Source organism: Haliotis rubra, unplaced genomic scaffold (genome assembly GCF_003918875.1).
Source record: "Haliotis rubra isolate DU_JTF1 unplaced genomic scaffold, ASM391887v1 Scf306, whole genome shotgun sequence".
NCBI classification, from domain to species: domain Eukaryota; kingdom Metazoa; phylum Mollusca; class Gastropoda; order Lepetellida; family Haliotidae; genus Haliotis; species Haliotis rubra.
In genome coordinates, this window is record NW_025766976.1 from 328,040 (window position 1) to 347,994 (window position 19,955).

A 19,955-nucleotide genomic window follows, 5' to 3' on the forward strand; every position below is an offset into this window, starting at 1 on the left:
TCTGCTCCAGAATCCAGTGACGATTTCCGAGTAAGGTGTCAATGTCTTGCATGATGTGTAAATCAGGTTTTCTTTTTGTATTTCGGATGGTATGTTGCATTTCAATTTCGTCATACATGAGTGAGTGAGTGAATTTAGCTTTACGCCGCACTCAGCAATATTCCAGCTACATATAAATAATCGAGTCTGGACCAGACAATCCAGTGATCAACAGCATGAGCATCGATCTGCGCAATTGGGAACCGATGACATGTGTCAACCAAGTCAGCGAGCCTGACCACCCGATCCTGTTAGTCGCCTCTTACGACAAACATGGGTTACTGAAGGTTCATTCTAACCCGGACCTTCACGGGTGTCGTCATACATGAAGTGTGCATGGAGTAGATTTACTTCTAATATAGATGTGTATATATCATTGTTGATACTGGGTATCTAAATAGCGACTGTAGAGAAGACCAGTATGCAGATGATCTTGGTGAAACGTTACCTTACAGAGTAAATAACATTACGTTCTTTTATGTTTGTTGTTTAACTCATCAATATTCCAGCTATTTGGAGGAGGTCTGTAAATAATCGAGTCTGGACCAGACGATCCAGTGATCAGCAGCATGAGCATCGATATACGCAATTGGGATACGATGACATGGGAACCAAGTCAGCGAGCCTGACCACCCGATTCCGTTAGTCGCCTCTTACGACCGACAAGCACGGGTTGCTGAAGACCAATTCTAACCCGGCTCTTCACGGGTTCCATTACATTACGAGTTGTGTATGTACCAGAAAAGAGGTCCACTGTTGTATAATCGTAGACAACAAGGAAATACCAAACATTTATTACATCTTTTATTCGTCTTTCTTTTGAAATAAAGAAATAAATAAGAACCTTTTGAATCCACTGTCGTTGTTTTACCCTGAATGAACAAACTGACGGACACAACAGCGAGTGATTATGGTTTTACGCCGCACACAATATGGCGTTCGGACCCATGGAAACCATATAAATATGTCAAGACCATGTTGAAATATATTCACTTATTTGTGCAAATCAATCTGCTTGGTTTCTTAATATGAGGCAAAAAACGCCAAGCTGCTTAAAATTATAACTGTATCAATGAGTGTTGAAACACAGAGTTGTAGGTAGCCATTGGTGATGCATAGCAACGCAGATACGTCTCTGTCCTTGTTTTTGGACTGAGCTTTATAATGGATGTATTATCTTTCGCATCTTAGTTTACTTATTGCGACGAGACAGATATAAGAGCCGGTACAACCATATCTCCCTCACTGTGAACATAGTGATCTATACCAATACAGACCCGAGTCAAATGCTTAACAAAGGTAGCGGTTTAATAGTACCTTACTTCTGTAACAACCAAACAAAATAAATAAAAATAAAACAGAAAATGATTAAAACATCCTGGGCGATTGTATCCTTTGGAAGTATGGCGAGACAATAACATTAACCGGCTTTACCCTGGTTGTGCTGAGACAACATCTCCGACTTGCTGAGTTTGAATCTCGGTTCGAATCGCTGATTGTACCAGGGGAGACAACTCGTGGTTTGTATTTGGCGTTTCTTTTTCGCTGCATTGTTTGTTTCGGTAAATTAAAAACTAAATCATAAATTCTAGCTACAGTACCGTGAGGGAAATTATTCACAGGTCAAACTAAATATCGTGAGTAACACACTTTGATAGTTCTTACTGCGAGACGTATTAGTTACTTTGTCCCATTTTTATCATGGCATATTATTATTCTTTGAATAATCTTTTATAGAACTAACGTAACTATTTAAAAAATTAGCTATACCATAACTTAAATAATATCATTATATATACCCATACATTATCGTGCATGCACGAGAACGATAAACTAACATAAACATAAAAATTATGTCGTTGAAATATCAAAAATATATATTATAGTGTTTATGTTACCACTAAAACACGTACTCATGCTTAGTTGTTCCTGTTGCACACCAAGCTCACACTATGCTTAAACATACACGCGCATTAGTGTATGACTGTTTTACATTTTCATACAAACAACATACAGTGTACGAGGTAATGAGGTGTTTGATTCAGGAGACAAGCGTATTTTCAACGATTAAAAACAGTTAATCAGTTAAGGGTTCAAACGAGAATATTTTAAAATACCATAAAAATATCATTGCCAGATAAAGTGGATGGCCAACTGAAAGTACTGATCTTATTTAAAAACTGAAATTTTAAAAATATCTTTACTTGGAGCACATTGTTGCCTCTGCTCAAGACACAGCGTACTGCATACTTGGAGCATATTGTTGCCCCTGCTCAAGACACAGCGTACTGCATACTTGGAGCATATTGTTGCCTCTGCTCAAGACACAGCGTACTGCATACTTGGAACACATTGTTGCCTCTGCTCAAGACACAACGTACTGCATACTTGGAGCACATTGTTGCCTCTGCTCAAGACACAGCGTCATGCATACGTACCGTACGTACATTATTAGAAACTGCCCTAAGATACACGAATATACTCAACAGTGATGAAACGCTATCACAGAGAATGGTTTGATGATTACAATGAGTTCATTCCACGTCGTGTCACAACTTGTCGTCTTCATCCACCCTGAATGGATGAGGAAGGTATCCCAGTCCACCGTCTTTGTCGATCAGTGATGTTGAAAAACTGAACAATGTGATTTTTTATCTCACTTTTAAAGTCCTGGATTTCCTTGGAATCCAAACAATCAAAACAGCACCCAAATCTGGCGAAAAACAGCACTTCTTTTAAATCTGTTGCCTGTTCTGCGCATGACAATCAGACCAGGAACGTTCTCCACGTGCAAGGCACGCCTTCATAAAAACTTCGCTCCGCAAGGGGAGGCAACTCTGTCCGCCTCAAGTATCTCGAGAGTGAAGAACAATTTCACTCTTTTGACTTGCTTCCAGTTCATCAAAAATCTGAAATAAGTATTAGATTACTTTCAGTCATAATCCAACAAAACGATACACCAATAAGAACGCTTCGGCGATTAATTTCACAGCGAACGATAATAATTCTGAAGAATATACTGTGGACAAAATTTGGTATTCTACCAGATTTGATGGTGGCTAAACCTTGAACCAAAACAATATATATTTCATTGTGATGTTTTTGATACAGATATCCTGGATGTATTTAGGCCATAGGTCTGCCGTATTTCTGAACGTTTACAGCCTTGTCATAACGTCCATACGTCTAAGGTCTGATCATCTTTCAAATGTATACCTTCATTTGCTATGCAATTAACACCAATGGAGATTGAGAAAATGCTCTATACATCTACAGGTTCATATATTAATACAACATATATACCAAACACCTACCTCAATTAAATTATCCAGGCCTGACAGAAAACCATCCTCATGGTTTCCCAGTTGCCATGGTGATCGATGATTTAAAGTCATTTTGGCCTCTACAGGAATGGTTTTAGCAAAGTCTATCATCCAGATCCCCGCATGTCCTTGCTTGTCGTAGAGAAATAACAGCGAACCCCCGACAACCTAAAAATATGATCATTTTGTAAAAACGTGTTCTATTGTTATGGTATATGCATCCTCATTATCCAGAGTATGACCACTTTCACGCCAAACACACAGTTCAAATACTTCCATTGAGTCTGAAATTGCGGTATTGATACTAAAAGCGGCATAAAATCATTGTCTCTCATACACAGTGACGAGCGTACGAACGCACACGCACACACACACACTCACACACACACTGAATACATAACGGGAAACTTACCTCGTGTGTCCTGAAAAAGTTGGACCTTTCAAATCTGTCTCGGATATCTTTTAAACGAGCACACATTGCCTTGATGGTCGAGGGACAGCTGTGTATGAACTTGGTGATCGTGTCCTTGACCTGGTCTGAAGTCTTCACCTTCTTCAAGTTTGTGTTGGTGTTTGCGCCCGTCATCTGAAACACAAACAAATGGTCACGTATGCTGTAAACCTGCCTGCCATTTGAAACACAAACACATTGTCAGTCAGTCTACCCGCCACCCACATGGTCAGTCAAGTTACCCGCCATTTGTACACTGTAAGTTAGAGTGAGAGAGTTATATCACATATTGTCAGCCTAATTGAAACACAACCCACGTGATGCAGGTCTCAGACGTTCACCACTGAAACCCAAGAACACTGCAATGGTTCTGTTAACCCAGCTATAGAATCGGGGGAACCAGGAATCGAGGGACGCAACTCTGCAGAGCGGATTGACGGCCGACAACAGTTTCTCAAGCATCTCCAGGAACTTCAAACCTTGCCCTTGCCTCAAACATCTCCAAAACTTGTACTTGTACACGTAGATCGATTAACTAGAAGTCAGTGACACTTTTTCAGAACACACCTAATCAGCGTCCTCATTGTTAAATCCTCAAGTAAAATGGATCTATATCATCTTCTTACCCGCACTGCCTCTATCCGGAAACCAAGGTCAGCAGTTGAACTTTCTCGTTCCCTGAACTGAAACAACAAATGCCACCAAATTAGGATAGCCAGAAGAAGGAGATATACGTAGTGATATACGATCCCTGAAGATGCAGGTTAGAATTTGTCTTCAGCAGCCTATGCTTATGGGGTGGTCAATCTCGCTGACTTGGTTGACACATGTCATCGTATCCCAATTGCGTAAGCCCATGTCCCTCGGTCTAGACTCGATTATTACAGACCTCCGCCATATAGCTGGAATATTGCTGAGTGCAGCGTTAAATAACAAACAAATAAACTTTAGTGTTGTAAGTGATGGTACAGCAGGTACGTGTTAGCCTGACCCACCTGCATGTATCTGAGTTTAGTGATGGCCTCCTGCTCCCGCTCCGCTGGTGTAGGAGCATCAGGATCCAGCTTCACCATCTTCTCGTACAGATCCTTCCTCAGCACTGGGTTCTTTACCTCCGACTCCAGGAACGTCCTGCAACATCAACAGTTAATGAATCATGTGGTATTTTTCGTTTGTTGACGCCCAACACTAGCTATATACCTAGGCTTCTAACTCGAATTTGGACCCAACAATCCAGTGACTAACTTTGGGATCAATGTACCGCAGCACACAATCAACCAAGTGAAGAACTGGGTTTTCTTTTTTCCTGAACAAACGTGATACTTTTGTTGTCACGGTTTAACAAGGTTGGAGTGACAGAATGGATGGGTGGGAACAAGTAATATTGTTGGTTCTTTCCTTACACAGTGTGAAGAACTGTAGAGACACATTATTTATATGTATGGATCAAAATATAATCTTGAAATAGAAATTGTGCCTCTCGGTGGCAATATTGGCTATAGTTTAACCTGAATACCGCCAATATTACCGTTATGGCGTGAGAGATATAGACCATGATGGTAGTCTGTAAATATTCGCGTCTGGACCAATCCAGTGATTGACATCATGCATATCGATCCACGCAATACGGATATGATGGCATGCATAAACAAAGTCAGCAAGCCTAACCAATCGATCCCGTTAGTCGCCTCTTACCACAGGGGCGTGTCACGCTTAGAAACAGCGTTAGAAAGACATATAGGTATATAGACCCTACCCTAGAACTATTATATAGTTCTAGGGTAGGGTCTGTATACCTATATTATATAGTTCTAGGGTAGGGTCTAAATACCTATATGTCTTTCTAACGCTGTTTCTAAGCGTGACACGCCCCTGTGCCTCTTACGACAAGCATGGATCGCTGAATATCAATTGTAACCCGGATCTTCACGGGTAAGTTGCCATGTTGGTGGTACAATAAGGTCAAAACGGGAGTGTGATGAGGCTTCGTGTGATCAGAACACGCCATATTTTTGGTACATGTAACGGTCAACATATGGCGAATCTGGGAAATTTAACAAAATATATTTTCTTGCAGTGGTAGTTTGTGTTTTTTCTGACGGAAATAGCGAGTTTGAGATTAAACAGACGAGAGCAGGCCGCTAATCACGTGAACAGAAAATCCATAACACTCGTTCACGTGACCGCTCCCTTTTGAAGTAACTGCGCAGTAAATGATTGCAGGATTTGATATACAGGGCGGTTGTTTTTCGAGTTTTCTTTTTGCATTATAACACATCAAGGCGTCGGTAAATGCGAGACAGGAGTGTTGGAAATATCTCATTTACTGGACGTTGATGCTACAAAACCACTCCTTCAGACACGAAAACTGTCACATGCCACACACCCTTACATTCCCGCGTGACTGAGTTACCTCCCTTGCGTCACTCACCTTTTTCCCATCTTGACGTCCATTATATTGGGGTCAATGAATCGATGTAGGAGGTCCTCCATCTCAATGAAGACTTCGCCCACGTTAAGGAAGTATGGATGAATGATTGTGGTTTGAGGCCGGTCGTTTAATGAACTGTCACATTTTGAAATCATGATGCCATGCAGGCGATTCAATGCTCCATCTACATTATAAGGGGCGGTGGGGTAGCCTAGTGGTTAAAGCGTTGGCTCGTCACGCCGAAGACCCGGGTTCGAATCCCCACATGGGTACAATGTGTGAAGCCAATTTCTGGTGTCCCCCGCCGTGATGTTGCTGGAATATTGCTAAAAGCGGCGTAAAACCAAATTCAGTCAGTCAGTCAGTCTACATTATAAACACGTGTTCTACTTGGCAGAACCGATCTACACGACAGAGAAACATTGTACTGAACATCTGTTCTGCCGCAGGGTTTCTAAAATATGATTATGATATTAAAATAGCACGGTTACAATTTATTAGAACTAAATACTATTTGGCAAATTAATTTCGTAATATATTAACAGGGCGTAGTGTACCAACTCTAGGACGTTAACACTATTACATATTGCTGAGTTGGAACTGCCACTCATCCAACCAGCCGTTATGCTCTGTTTCCTGGGTAATAACAAACACCTATTGTACGTCTGATCTATAAAGTACATGTTTGGTCTTGCAGTGGTAGACAACCTCCCTGCTGCGGTGTGACTTACTCTAAACAACGCTTGACTGACTCTACCAAGTCCGAAAGTTGATAATAACCGTCCCAAGGTACTCTTCCACAAGCAACTTTTAGGCTTATTCGGTTCTCACGGTTTTGAAACATGTTCTATGCTACAGTCACTCGTTCTACACAACAGACACGTTCTACACGATAGACATTCGCATTACACGATAAAACGTAATTTATGTATGATACACACCCGCTCTGTACGATAGACAAGTTCTATCCGAGAAACACATTTTACACGATAGACATATTCAACACGATAAACACTCGTCCTACTCAGTAGAAACGTTCTACACGACGGACACGTTCTACATGACACACACACATTCTGGTCGAGACCTGTTCTGCCTAAACATTGTCATATATTTTAGCTACCAACATTTTGGCAACTCCGGAACTAAATGTGATGGGTAAGTGTAAAACGTTTATAGTCTATAACAAACAAACCTCAGTAAAGACGTGCACCAGACTATGTATATCGATAGTAGTTCGAGAAAAGCGGTACGCATTCTGTGAGAACGTGAATTCGGCTGAAGCAGTATAATGGAGTTCAAGAAATACATGAAACTTCCATGTGTTCGCTGAATCATAGACAAGCATGCACTTCGGTTTCGAGTTATTGACCTTCATGCAAAATAGTTCCTTTTGTTTAAAGGATACACTCTCCGTTGTATTCGACCTCCCTGCTGAAGAATGGGATGATCGGCTCTGTAATGGGATCGTCCATCAGGGCTTCATATGCCTTGGTCTCGTGGTTTTCTTTTGCCATTCTCTTCTTCCAGATTGTGTTTGGACCAGCGGGGGCGAATGATCCTGGAACAAGGTGTAGATACTGTTTAGACCTATATCTGATGAGGGTCATCACACCAGTCACACATTCAAAGATGTATGTATATCCAATAGATCATGTCAAGATTCGTTTGATCTGCGTTGCTGTAACCCATATGGGTGATTGAGTGAATTGCGGTTCACGGCCGCTTTGTACAACGTTTAAACTATATTGCACGCTATACTACACCTCGTCTCACGAACACCTTAACGTTGTCTCACGAACACCTGAACTATACGTTGTCTCACGAATACCTCAGCTATACGTTGTCTCACGAATACCTCAGCTATACGTTGTCTCACGAACACCTCAAAAGCTATACGTTGTCTCACAAACACCTGTAACTATACCTGTTCCCACGAACACCTGAACTATACCCTGCTTCACGACCACCTCAGCTATGTTGTCTCACGAACACCTGAACTATACCTTGTCTCACGTTAACCTGAAATATACCCTGCCTCACGTACACCTGAACTATACCATGTCTCACGTACACCTGAAATAAACTCTGCCTCACGAACACCTGAACTATACCATGTCTTACGTACACCTGAACTATACCTGGTCTCACAAACACCTGAACTATACCTTGTCTCACAAACACCTGAACTATACCTTGTCCCACGTACACCTGAACTATACCTGGTCTCACAAACACCTGAACTATACCTGGTCTCATACACCTGAACTATACCTTGTCTCACGTACACCTGAACTATACCTGGTCTCACGAACACCTGAACTATACCTGGTCTCACAAACACCTGAACTATACCTGGTCTCACAAACACCTGAACTATACCTGGTCTCACAAACACCTGAACTATACCTGGTCTCACGAACACCTGAACTATACCTGGTCTCACAAACACCTGAACTATACCTGGTCTCACGAACACCTGAACTATACCTGGGTCTCACAAACACCTTAACCATACCTTGTCTTACGAACACATCAGCTATACGTTGTCTCATGCACGTACACCTGAACTATACCCTGCCTCACGAACACCTCAGCTATACGTTGTCTCACGAACACCTGAACTATACCTTGTCTCACGTACACCTGAACTATACCTGGTCTCACAAACACCTGAACTATACCATGTCTTACGTACACCTGAACTATACCTGGTCTCACAAACACCTGAACTATACCCTGCCTCACGAACACCTCAGCTATACGTTGTCTCACGTACACCTGTCTCACCTGGGTGTCCTGCCACCTGTATCCACGAGTTCTTCCTGTTCTTGAGAATGGCATCACTGGCGGGTGCCGTTAGATCTAGGGCGGTCTGGAATGCAGAAGTAGATCCTTAACATTGTTTTACGTTGAGACAATGAAACCCAGACAGGTACTACCGTGACCTGACTAGGCACTATGACATACAGCACAATTAGGTATACATCACTGAATGACATCATGGGTAACATAGGGATACACCGAGATACAAACCACTGACACATCAACAATACATATCATGGTTACAGGAATAGGCACTGTGTGTGCCATAGACACATCAGAATATATATGCAAGCTATGTATGAGGGTGTGTCAGTACAAAACCGTATTGAGTCATGGACCGTTATGATGTCAGGGATATACATTATGATCATTTATTAAATCTTATGGTCGCACAATGACATAAAACCTCTGACAGCCATGTCACCTTGAAGGTGATGTAGGTTCTCGCATGGGATGACACCGCAGTCACAGACAGCTGAGGCAGGTTCTGTGAGTGAGTGAGTGAGTGAGTTTAGTTTTACGCCACACTCAGCAATATCCCAGCTATATGGCGGCGGTCTGTAAATAATCGAGTCTGGACCAGACAACAGTGATCAACAGCATGCATCGATCTGCGCAATTGGGAACCACAGGTTCTGTACTTGGTACGACACTAGTGCTGCTTCAACTTCATCTCAGACACACACGTTAGCACCAAATTCTGGCTGACGTATTGGGGCTAAACTGAGTTTGGTGGCGTTGACTTAAATATACTGATTTCGACACACCTACTTATAAACAACGCGAAACATGTCTTGACCACTTGTAAATATATATAAAAACGATTGTGTGCTGTTGCTTAGTTCACCCCAGAGGAAGGTACAAGTACTTGAATTATGTATTCCGTTTACCCCATTGAAACCCAATTTACGGACAACTGAGGTATGAACAATATCGTCCGGACTGGCGAAGTTACACTATTCATTCGGGGCGGTGGGGTAGCCTAGTGGTTATAGCGATCGCTTGTCACGATGACGGCCCAGGTTCGATTCCGATAACGTGTGAAGGTTATTTTCAGATTCCCCATGATGGTATTTCTTGCATATTACTAAGAAAACGGCTTTCATTTAACGAAGGGCGGAAGGATAGCATATAGCTAGTTGTTAAAGCGTTCGCTCGTCACGCCGAAGACCTGGGTTCGATTCCCCACATGTGAAGCCCATTTCTGGTGTCCTGTTATTGCTGGGTGTCCTGTTATTGCTGGAATATTGCTAAAATCATATTTGAATACAAACAAGTAAAACGAAATAACTGAATCCCTACTTCTCATTCTACTACAGTTTCACAGGAACGCTATGTCACAATGGGCCATGAAGCTATATATGTTAAAAGCAGCACCCGTACACTCCCCAGTCCACATTGGTGTAGGTCAGATTCTTACATAACCCCCTCCCGCCTGGGATCAGGAAATATACAGCAACACGTCAGGTTTATGGGAATTAAGACCCCAGCGCCATAAAAATACCTTTCCGGCTTTCATGGACTTCATGGAGATTTATCACCACCGCCTCAGCCGACTATATCTAACCCTCCTATATATCAACATGAAATGGATTTGAACGTTTGGTACAGTTTTGTCATTTGTCTTCCGACGTGAATATATAGTTAAATATGACGCCATACTCACCTTGGATACAAATTCGGGCCCTGGATACATGGGTACCGTCTATTGGTGTATATAGATATTTGTGTTCGAGTGTTATGGTAAGAGAATACAAACATACCTCCTTATTGAAATATCGATAAATCAAGGCGGTCGTTCCTGTGCTATTGTAAGACACCTATACTCGAAGAAGGCGCTAAACGCACTGGAGTGCAGCAAGGAGCTTTTATCGACTATGACCCCATAAATTAACGTTGTTCTGTGACCCTGACAATCGGACCCTTTGGATAATCTCGGAATTGAAATGCCAAGGTCGTTGTGTTCAAATATTCGGTGTTTACAACCACTGGATGGAACGCATTGTGTTTATATACTTACTTTGTTTATAGTATAAAGGACTTGTTTAGCAATATTCAACAAATGACATGGAGGGTAGTGTGGGACTTGTATTGATCTTCGATTTGATCTATAAATTTGTTTAAAGGGGTCCCGGAGTGAAGCATGCTGATTGCTACTGAAAACTTAATACTCTTTCATCCAGTTTGATAACCTAGTATCACAGTACACATGTGTACAACACCGGGGACACAATAACACACCTGGCCCAAAAAGGGAGATAACCCACAACAAAGGGAGAGAATCCACAACAAGGGGAGATAATTCACAACGTGACAGCGAACGTACCAGTGCAAGCAGGTTGGCAAAAGAAGCCACATTGAGGGACTCGATACCGTGGGACTGGCGGTTGTTGTTGGGCTTCAGCACCAGACTATCCTTGGAACATCTCTTGCACAGGGGTTCCTTCCCAGGCCTCTGGCGAGTGATCTTAATGAAGTCATCATCACAACTCGACCTCCTACGGTCTTCCTTGACACAGAACGTACACTTCTCGTATTTCTTCCACAGTGGGAATCTAGAGCGGATCATCCTGTCGTGATTCTTAGTAGGTGAAACTCTTTGAGGGCAGTCCACCCACACGTTCCTGGAAGTGTTGACTGGCTTCTTGTTCAAGTTCTCCATGCTGTTGGAACTTATGTCCTTGGCATACTTCATTGCAACGTTTTGAGCAGCTTCATTTTCGGAGACGTCGTTGTTGACCTTGCGGAAACGTTGATGGTACGACAGCGCCTCCACAGAGTCTTCTTTCGATGGCTGACTTTGGACGCATCCCATGGTTGGTTTTTATACCTGACTGAATCCAATGTTATCACAGTGTCGTTGTCAGTGTTAATGATATCAGTTAGCAATGATCGTGTAGGTGATACTTAAAATCTGATTATCTTTCGAGATACAGTTCATGAGAAACACGTCACAATGATGTCAGCGGCAACAGGTGCTGGAAATTAAAATGATACTGATAAGAGTGAGTGAGTAAATTGTGTTTAGCTCCGATTGGAACATTATCTCCCTCTCACCATACATGACAGCACACAGTAGTAACTTGGTATATCCCAAGGAAAAGGAAGGCACTCGGAGTAACATACACATTAGCACCAAGGTGTATCCCATCTAGCCCGAGAGGAGGAGCTCGGAGCAATATACACACATTAACGCCTGAGTATAACCCACCAAAGTTGGAAGAAGGCACTCGAAATAACATAGACACATTAACACCAGGGTATATCCCACCCAGCACGGAAGAAGGCACAGGACATTATTTGGCAATACATGATCATGGCTTTCGTAGATTTAGCAAAGAAAAAAGATAACTGGTCGTCATCATTTATCATGTTTGTGAACCAAAATTGCGCTTTTTGCCCCAAATCGTAATTGGGTTCGAACCCACGATCAACAGCCCCTGGTGTTTTTGGGGGGGACATAACAGAGCCAATTACTTAAACATGGTGAGGTTTTGAACATTCAACAATAGATTTAACTTTGGTCTACTTAATGTATGCGGAAGAAAGATAATAACATTAAACTCCACATATACACTCTTACATACGAATCCATCCTGAAGCAAACAATGCACTACCCATCAAACATCACCCTCAGCGTCCTTCAAGCGTTACTAAATCCTAAGTCAATGGCTCCAGCATCAGTCTCATTTCAATGAGGAGGATTGCAGGTAATTATCATACGCACAGCTGAACACAAGCATAGTTGTTACTGACGCCAATGATCGAGTGTCCCATGAACCCGGCTCTAGAAATGCTCGGGCGCCATAGTCCCTTCTCTTTTGTTCGTGCAGAATATGTAAAGAGCAATACACAAATGAAAAACCATTTACGAATACAGCCTTGTATTAAAATGAGGATTTGTCAGAAAAAAAACTCATATGAGTTTACCTCCCAGACAGGACGAAGCAACGATTCTTAAAACAGTCATATGTTCAAAGAAAGGAAGACCCACTGACACCAAGACAAGAAGGCCCTACGACGTCAAGAAAGGAAGACCCACTAACACCAAGACAAGAAGGCCCTACGACATCGAGGAAGGAAGACCCACTAACACCAAGACAAGAAGGCCCTACGACGTCGAGAAAGGAAGACCCACTAACACCAAGACAAGAAGGCCCTACGACGTCGAGAAAGGAAGACCCACTAACACCAAGACAAGAAGGCCCTACGACGTCAAGAAAGGAAGACCCACTAACATCAAGACAAGAAGGCCCTACGACATCGAGAAAGGAAGACCCACTAACACTAAGACAAGAAGGCCCTACGACATCGAGGAAGGAAGACCCACTAACACCAAGACAAAAAGACCCTACGACGTCGAGAAAGGAAGACCCACTAACACCAAGACAAGAAGGCCCTACGACTTCGAGAAAGGAAGACCCACTGACACCCAGACAAGAAGGCCCTACGACATCGAGGAAGGAAGAGCCACTGACACCAAGACAAGAAAGCCCTACGACATCGAGGAAGGAAGACCCACTAACACCAAGACAAGAGGGCCCTACGACGTCGAGAAAGGAAGACCCACTAACACCAAGACAAGAAGGCCCTACGACGTCGAGAAAGGAAGACCCACTAACACCAAGACAAGAAGGCCCTACGACACCGAGAAAGGAAGAAGAACCACTGACACCAAGACAAGAAGGCCCTACGACATCGAGAAAGGAAGACCCACTGACACCAAGACAAGAAGGCCCTACGACATCGAGGAAGGAAGACCCACCGACAGCAAGTGAAGAAAGGCCCTACGATATCCAGAAAGGAAGGAACAACGACATCGAGAAAGGAAGACCCACCAACACCAAGTTTAGAAGGCCCTACAATACCCAGAAAGCAAGACTCACCTACACCAAGAAAAGAAGACCCTTCGATTCCCCTCAAGAGCATAGGCGGTCTACTTCGCTGCAAGGTCGAGGGTCTGTACGGGTCACTACTGCCACACAATCCAAGGCGTCATGTTAGTGAACAACTCACCATTGTCTACTCCAACACCGTCAATATCTCCCAACCCTGACATGCCATTATGTCAGCGGAGTCAGCGGATGTTCTCGCATGAAAGGGATGTACAACAATTGCTATTTTCTGAGTCTCTTTCCAACAAATACCACAAGGTCACAAACACAATTGTCCCTATCATGCCCGTCCTTACAACGTGGCGTTGTGTCAAGGAAATAGTAATATCTATGCTGATACATAACTGGTGTGTTCGGATGAATCAATGCGGGACAGAGAATGAGGCCGAAAGCCGTAAGATCAGACCATGGAACATGACAATTCCCTTTTCGAAGAAATAGGTCCAACATTCTTGATATGGCACATCCTTATCTCTCTCTGTCTATCTGTGGTCACACCGCATGCCACAAGGAACACATTAGTCGTAATTGTTTGGATTGGGTTCAAACCTGTGATCAGCGAATCCTGACACGACTAAGGGATGGAACCTCTGAGTAACCCGAACCAAATAGTAGACGGTTCGTTAATTGGCACTGCTGATTACAATGACAACTCTCTGATAAATAAGTATTCAAGTTCGAATATACAGTATGGTAATCACATAAGTACTGACGCATAGAAAATGAGTGAGTTTAGTTTTACCCCGTTTTTAGCAATATTTCAGCAATATCACGGCGGGTCACTAGAAATGGGCTTCACACATTGTGCCCATGTGGGAATCGAACCCGGGTCTTCGGCGTGACGAGCGAACGCCTGAACAACTGGGCTACCCGACCACGCAGTGAAACTGAACTGGGTTGAGATGACACGAATGTAACGTGTAACTTTGAATGCACATGTACAGCAGTATATGTCTCGTTGGGAATAACGTACGTCAGTCTGATAGTCGAAGGTCACGGTGACCAAACTTGCTCCTGATCTCAATCACTGGATTGTCCGGTCAGATTCAGTAGCTGGAATAGTCAGTGCAGCATTCAACACAAACACATCGACTGACAAGAGAACTTAAAATTAGGGTTTTCACAAGATTTAGTGTAACCAGAATGCCATTTACTTAGGATTACAACCAACGAAGATGAATATTGCGAAATAAAAGGGACCAAGTGAAAAATATTCGTTCGTCATTTCCAATGTTCGTTATAAACATGACTAATGATGTGCATTATCCCGTATGCTTATAGGGGTGGTGGGGTTGCCTAGTGGTTAAAGCGTTCGCTTGTCACGCCGAAAATCCGGGTTCGATTCCACACATGGATTGTGAAGTCCATTTCTGGTGGCCCCCGCCTTGAGGGGGGAAGGGAGGTGTCGACAGGGTGGGACATGTATATCATTGCCAAACACTTCAGAAAACCGCCTTTGCCTTTGCAACAGGAAGCACTGTCACATATATGCATTATAATACCATCATATCACATCACTAGGTCATCTACTCAATATCCGTCCGTTAAGCGTCCTCGTATCAGAGCTAGTTTCACGAAGAGAACAATATGCTGTACAGGAAACAAGGTCTCAAATGTCCTCACAGGGCTATCAGGTCTACTCATCCCATATTCCGTTTTCGTCATACGTACACTGATCAAGGTCTGACAACAAAGACTATGGGCACATTCGTATTGGTTACATCTACACCATGTGAACATCTCATTCCTGTACGACCTACATATGATGATGTAGGCAGGAACTTGTGAGGTCGGAAAGGTCGAGGTGGATCAACTCAGCTGGAAATGACTTAATGATGCCCCATGGGCTTCTCGACACAAAAATAATATGTTCTGGGGTAAGGGTTTTCATGGTCAGCCTGTACACTTGCCCCAGTAACCCTACTTTAACCCTTGTCCGTGGAGGACGGTAACGACAGAGATACGTCCGTATCAGTCCACCAACATCATGCCTACTCCAAAAAACTTAAAGAAGACCCGATATGAGACCACGAGACAGATTAACTGTATGAAATAATGTAAAAAATATGAAAAGAGGATGTTCCTTAATGAGATGTTTAGAAGTTTATATGACATCAGCAATATTACATCCATATATTTCTTATATAAACAGTATACATTAGGAAAATATTACTTATTATTCTTACCACGACCGACTGGATTATTTTTGTATTGGTAAGCTTGTATAGATTTTAAATGTACCTACTGCGTCAACAACAAAGTACAAGCTCTACCCGATGCAGATTCATTCAAGCGAAACACCTTCACGCTTACTGATAGCAAGCCATGTTTTCAGATATCTGCAAACTGCTCACACAATCTTGTACACATGAAACACTGATAAGAAAATCCCCCAGATACTGCTCCTGGGTTGAGATTCGAAACACACAGACATTCACACGAAACGTATATCCTTCATGAATCTCCTCAAACAAACACACACATACACGCTCCATTGTGGTACGTCCTGTGTTAGGTGTTATGGCAGCTTACACTGAAACAGGTGCGTGTTGTCTTGGCTAGACTTGCGTGCCGAATCGTTGGTCTTGACACGACGAGGCACAGAACCAAACGCTGTAAATCATCGGAAAATCCCAGAGAAATCCTCGAAACACGTTGCCTGATCACATAAGAAATACCTCCTCCAGTCACAGGGCTGATATTCATGATCCAGAAATTCTCCCCGTAATTCACGTCACAACAAAGCGTGTATCTGACACATACAATTCTCGCTCTCCCACAGACAGCTCTGAATTACACCAACAGAACCCTTCAGCTCAACATAGAACTCTTTTACCGACCACTGAGTTCAATTACCACTAAGTCCACCTGTCAGCGGCGTCGAAGCTCGCCCACAGCAGGCACTTTTCTGTATCCAGTCTGTGTGTTTGTGACCCTCGCTTTCCATGCATCCCAGTGTCGCTACCTCTCCCGCCGATCTCCTGGTGTGTGCATGCTCAAATGTTATCAGGTAGCCTACGGCGGGGCTAACCTTCGTTATGAGTGGATCCGCTGTACTGCCGACGTATGGGTCTCACAATTTACCGGCCCTGCCTTATCAGTGATGAAACAACATATGTTGCAACAGATAATCCGTGACTCGATCCCAGACACGACATGCCTTTCATAAAACCACTCTGGTTTCAACAGATTGAAGATTTTCAACTAAAAGGAAATCTGTAAATGGGATAGGTATGGGAAATTCAACACACATTGTTCTACGTTACTGTGTGATTGAAACTGGAGATGAGGTGTGGCCACACCCTCCATTGACAGCGATAGAGGGGTCAAGAGCATGTTCTAACGCACTGATGATCTTTCATTGACGCACGCTCCCCTTTCCGTCCATCCCCTTTCCGTCATCACTAGGTTACTGTTGCATACTCACGCAATGATAATATTAACTTAGAGGTTTTCTTATTCCATGTATCGTCCATGATGCAGTGTATTACATCGCGTTAAGATATACGCCCTCGTCAATCCAGGGTATAATATAACGTTGTGATACATCCTCGTCAATCCAGGGTATAATATCACGTTGTGATACATCCTCGTCAATCCAGGGTATTACATCGCGTTGTGATACATCATCGTCAATCTAGGGTATAATGTCACGTTGTGATCCACCCTCGTCAATCCAGTGTATTACATCGCATTGTGATACATCCTCGTGAATCCAGGGTATAATATCACGTTGTGATCCATCCTCGTGAATCCAGGGTATAATATTACGTTGTGATACTCCCTCGTCAATGCAGTGTATTACATCGTGTTGTGATACACCCTCTTCAATCCAGGGTATAATACCACGTTGTGATACATCCACTTCAATCCAGGGTATAATACCACGTTGTGATACACCCTCGTCAATCCAGGGTATAATACCACGAGTTGATACATCCTCGGCAAACCAATAAATACAATGTTATGTCTGAATGACAGAGGTTGAAAGCCACCACTTTTGTCTCTGATAGAAATGTCCACGATACTATAAATATCTAGAAGTTCTCGTCGAGGTAAATGTAATGATTTACAGACTTTGATTTTAACATTTTCCATAAATATCACAACGAACAGAACTTGAGTTTCACAGTTGTGCCCATTCGGGAAATCACATTCATAACAGGTCTTGCCCGCCGCGAAGGTAACATGTGCTTCAGTCTCGTGGCACAGAACCGTTCACAAACTCTCAAAATATTTTCCATAAAATTCAAGCAGTTTTCATCGACGTCGGGGCATTTTAATCTGAACTTATAACAGTAAGGGACACATTCGAAAGACAATGTGTAACAAGTATCATGTTTGTTTGTTTGTGTGTGTGTGTGTGTGTGTGTGTTTTAACACCACACTCAGCAATATCACAGCTACAAGACACCAATCTGAAAATAATGAAGTCTTCACATTTTGAGCAGTAGATAACTGTAATGGTTGTAAATACCTGCCAAAATGTACATTTTCCATTCATAAAATACGTACTCTATGTACTAACACATCTTAATCAATTGAATTTATCAAAAACTACTCTAATTAACTTACTACATTGAGGAAGTTACAAAGATCCATCTTGAAAGCGCTCACGTTGAGTTCTGTCGGGTTGTGATACCTTTCTGAGATTCTCTCATCATACGTCACCCTATATACTCACCACCTTTAAAAAACTGACACGCGAGTTTTAATCAGTTGTGTCGTCACTAACGCGCACTTCAACACACTTCCTCTGTTTGTGGGTCACGTTCATGACTCGACATTTATCATAAGGCTTCATCCGTGTATTGAAGATAACTGTATGGACATCGTGTTCATTGTTACAAGCTGTGACGTCATAGTGTGAACTTCATGACTTCAGGCCCATTGACTGTCTATTTATAGCAACAAATCCGAGGAGGTTCTATTCATAGCTTGTCGCACCACTCTCCCATTAGTATCAGGTTTAATACATGTGTAAATATATAGTACCTTGCTCTAGGCAAGCCAGACAATACAATTAGAGCGGAAAATGACATATATGCAGCTGCTTCGGGCTAAGTCTGTGCTGGAATATCACGTTTCTACCTCACGGTGAAAATAAAACCCCGGTGCTTGAAAGGTACACCTATATACAATACGCTTCGTGAGTTAAAAAGGTTAATGGCGATACGACGTAAAATTTAAACTCAAAAGTTTAACTCACTCTCGGCCATACTGACTGAATGACATTGTTACATGAAACTACATATAAACGTGAAATCACACGATTGGTCCCGAACAGTCTCAACTCATTGTTCATACCCTTTACACCATAACTTTGGATATTCAGAAATGAAAAAGATTAAATTAAGCTCGGTGAAAAGTAGAGGTGCAAACCTTTTAAAGATAAAATAAGTGTTATGGAGCTTGGTGAACTGACACAGTCTGATGTTGATCAAAATCATAATTCAGTTGGCACACCTGAATTCCTAGACTAACAACTAGTCTCTGAAATGAACATATTTTGCAAAAAAGAAATACAACCCAGTTCATAACAATAAAAATAAAGTATAATGAAAAGGAGCCCTGAGATATTCTTCATTTTCAAAACTGTGGAAATCCAGACTTGACACATAATCTTGGACTTGCATGGGCTTTCTTGGATATGTAAGTTTCAGGGTCTGTATGACAGACTACTGAATTCCAAGAGGCACAGCTTAACTCCATTGTGGGTGGCGGGCAACACCAACACAAGGAAACAGAATTCAATGCCCGTGTTTTATCTTAACTTTGAGCCGGAATTTTCATTTTTGACACACTTGAAAACAAAGACAATTCAGTCCTTGGTTTTATCTAATCCTCGGGAAGCTTTATTCATTATCAAATGAGTAATTTGAAAGTATATTATAAATGTTTATCTCATAATGCTATATATACCACCCCACTTTTGACAAGGACATTTTTATATCTTTCCATGATGCACAAATCTATTTGTCAGAATATGT

At 42.4% G+C, this 19,955-nt stretch overlaps 1 protein-coding gene across 3 annotated transcripts; it reads right to left on the reverse strand.

Moving 5' to 3' along the window:
• Positions 1-832: 832 nt before the first annotated feature.
• Positions 833-18,700, reverse strand: LOC124282894 (inositol-trisphosphate 3-kinase homolog). Of its 3 annotated transcripts, none has more exons than XM_046718933.1 (10): positions 18,541-18,700; positions 11,397-12,048; positions 9,035-9,119; positions 7,653-7,805; positions 6,245-6,317; positions 4,809-4,944; positions 4,440-4,496; positions 3,775-3,948; positions 3,354-3,530; positions 833-2,948 (listed from the first exon to the last, which is right to left on the reverse strand). In XM_046718933.1, exons 2-10 carry the CDS (start codon positions 11,883-11,885, stop codon positions 2,886-2,888), a joined length of 1,407 nt encoding a protein of 468 aa, XP_046574889.1. In that variant the 5' UTR covers positions 11,886-12,048; positions 18,541-18,700; the 3' UTR covers positions 833-2,885. The 3 variants fall into 3 exon arrangements, with proteins under 3 accessions (XP_046574889.1, XP_046574890.1, XP_046574891.1); XM_046718934.1 differs by lacking the exon at positions 18,541-18,700 and adding an exon at positions 16,498-16,633; XM_046718935.1 differs by lacking the exon at positions 18,541-18,700 and adding an exon at positions 13,957-14,197.
• Between the last annotated feature and the right edge of the window lie 1,255 nt (positions 18,701-19,955).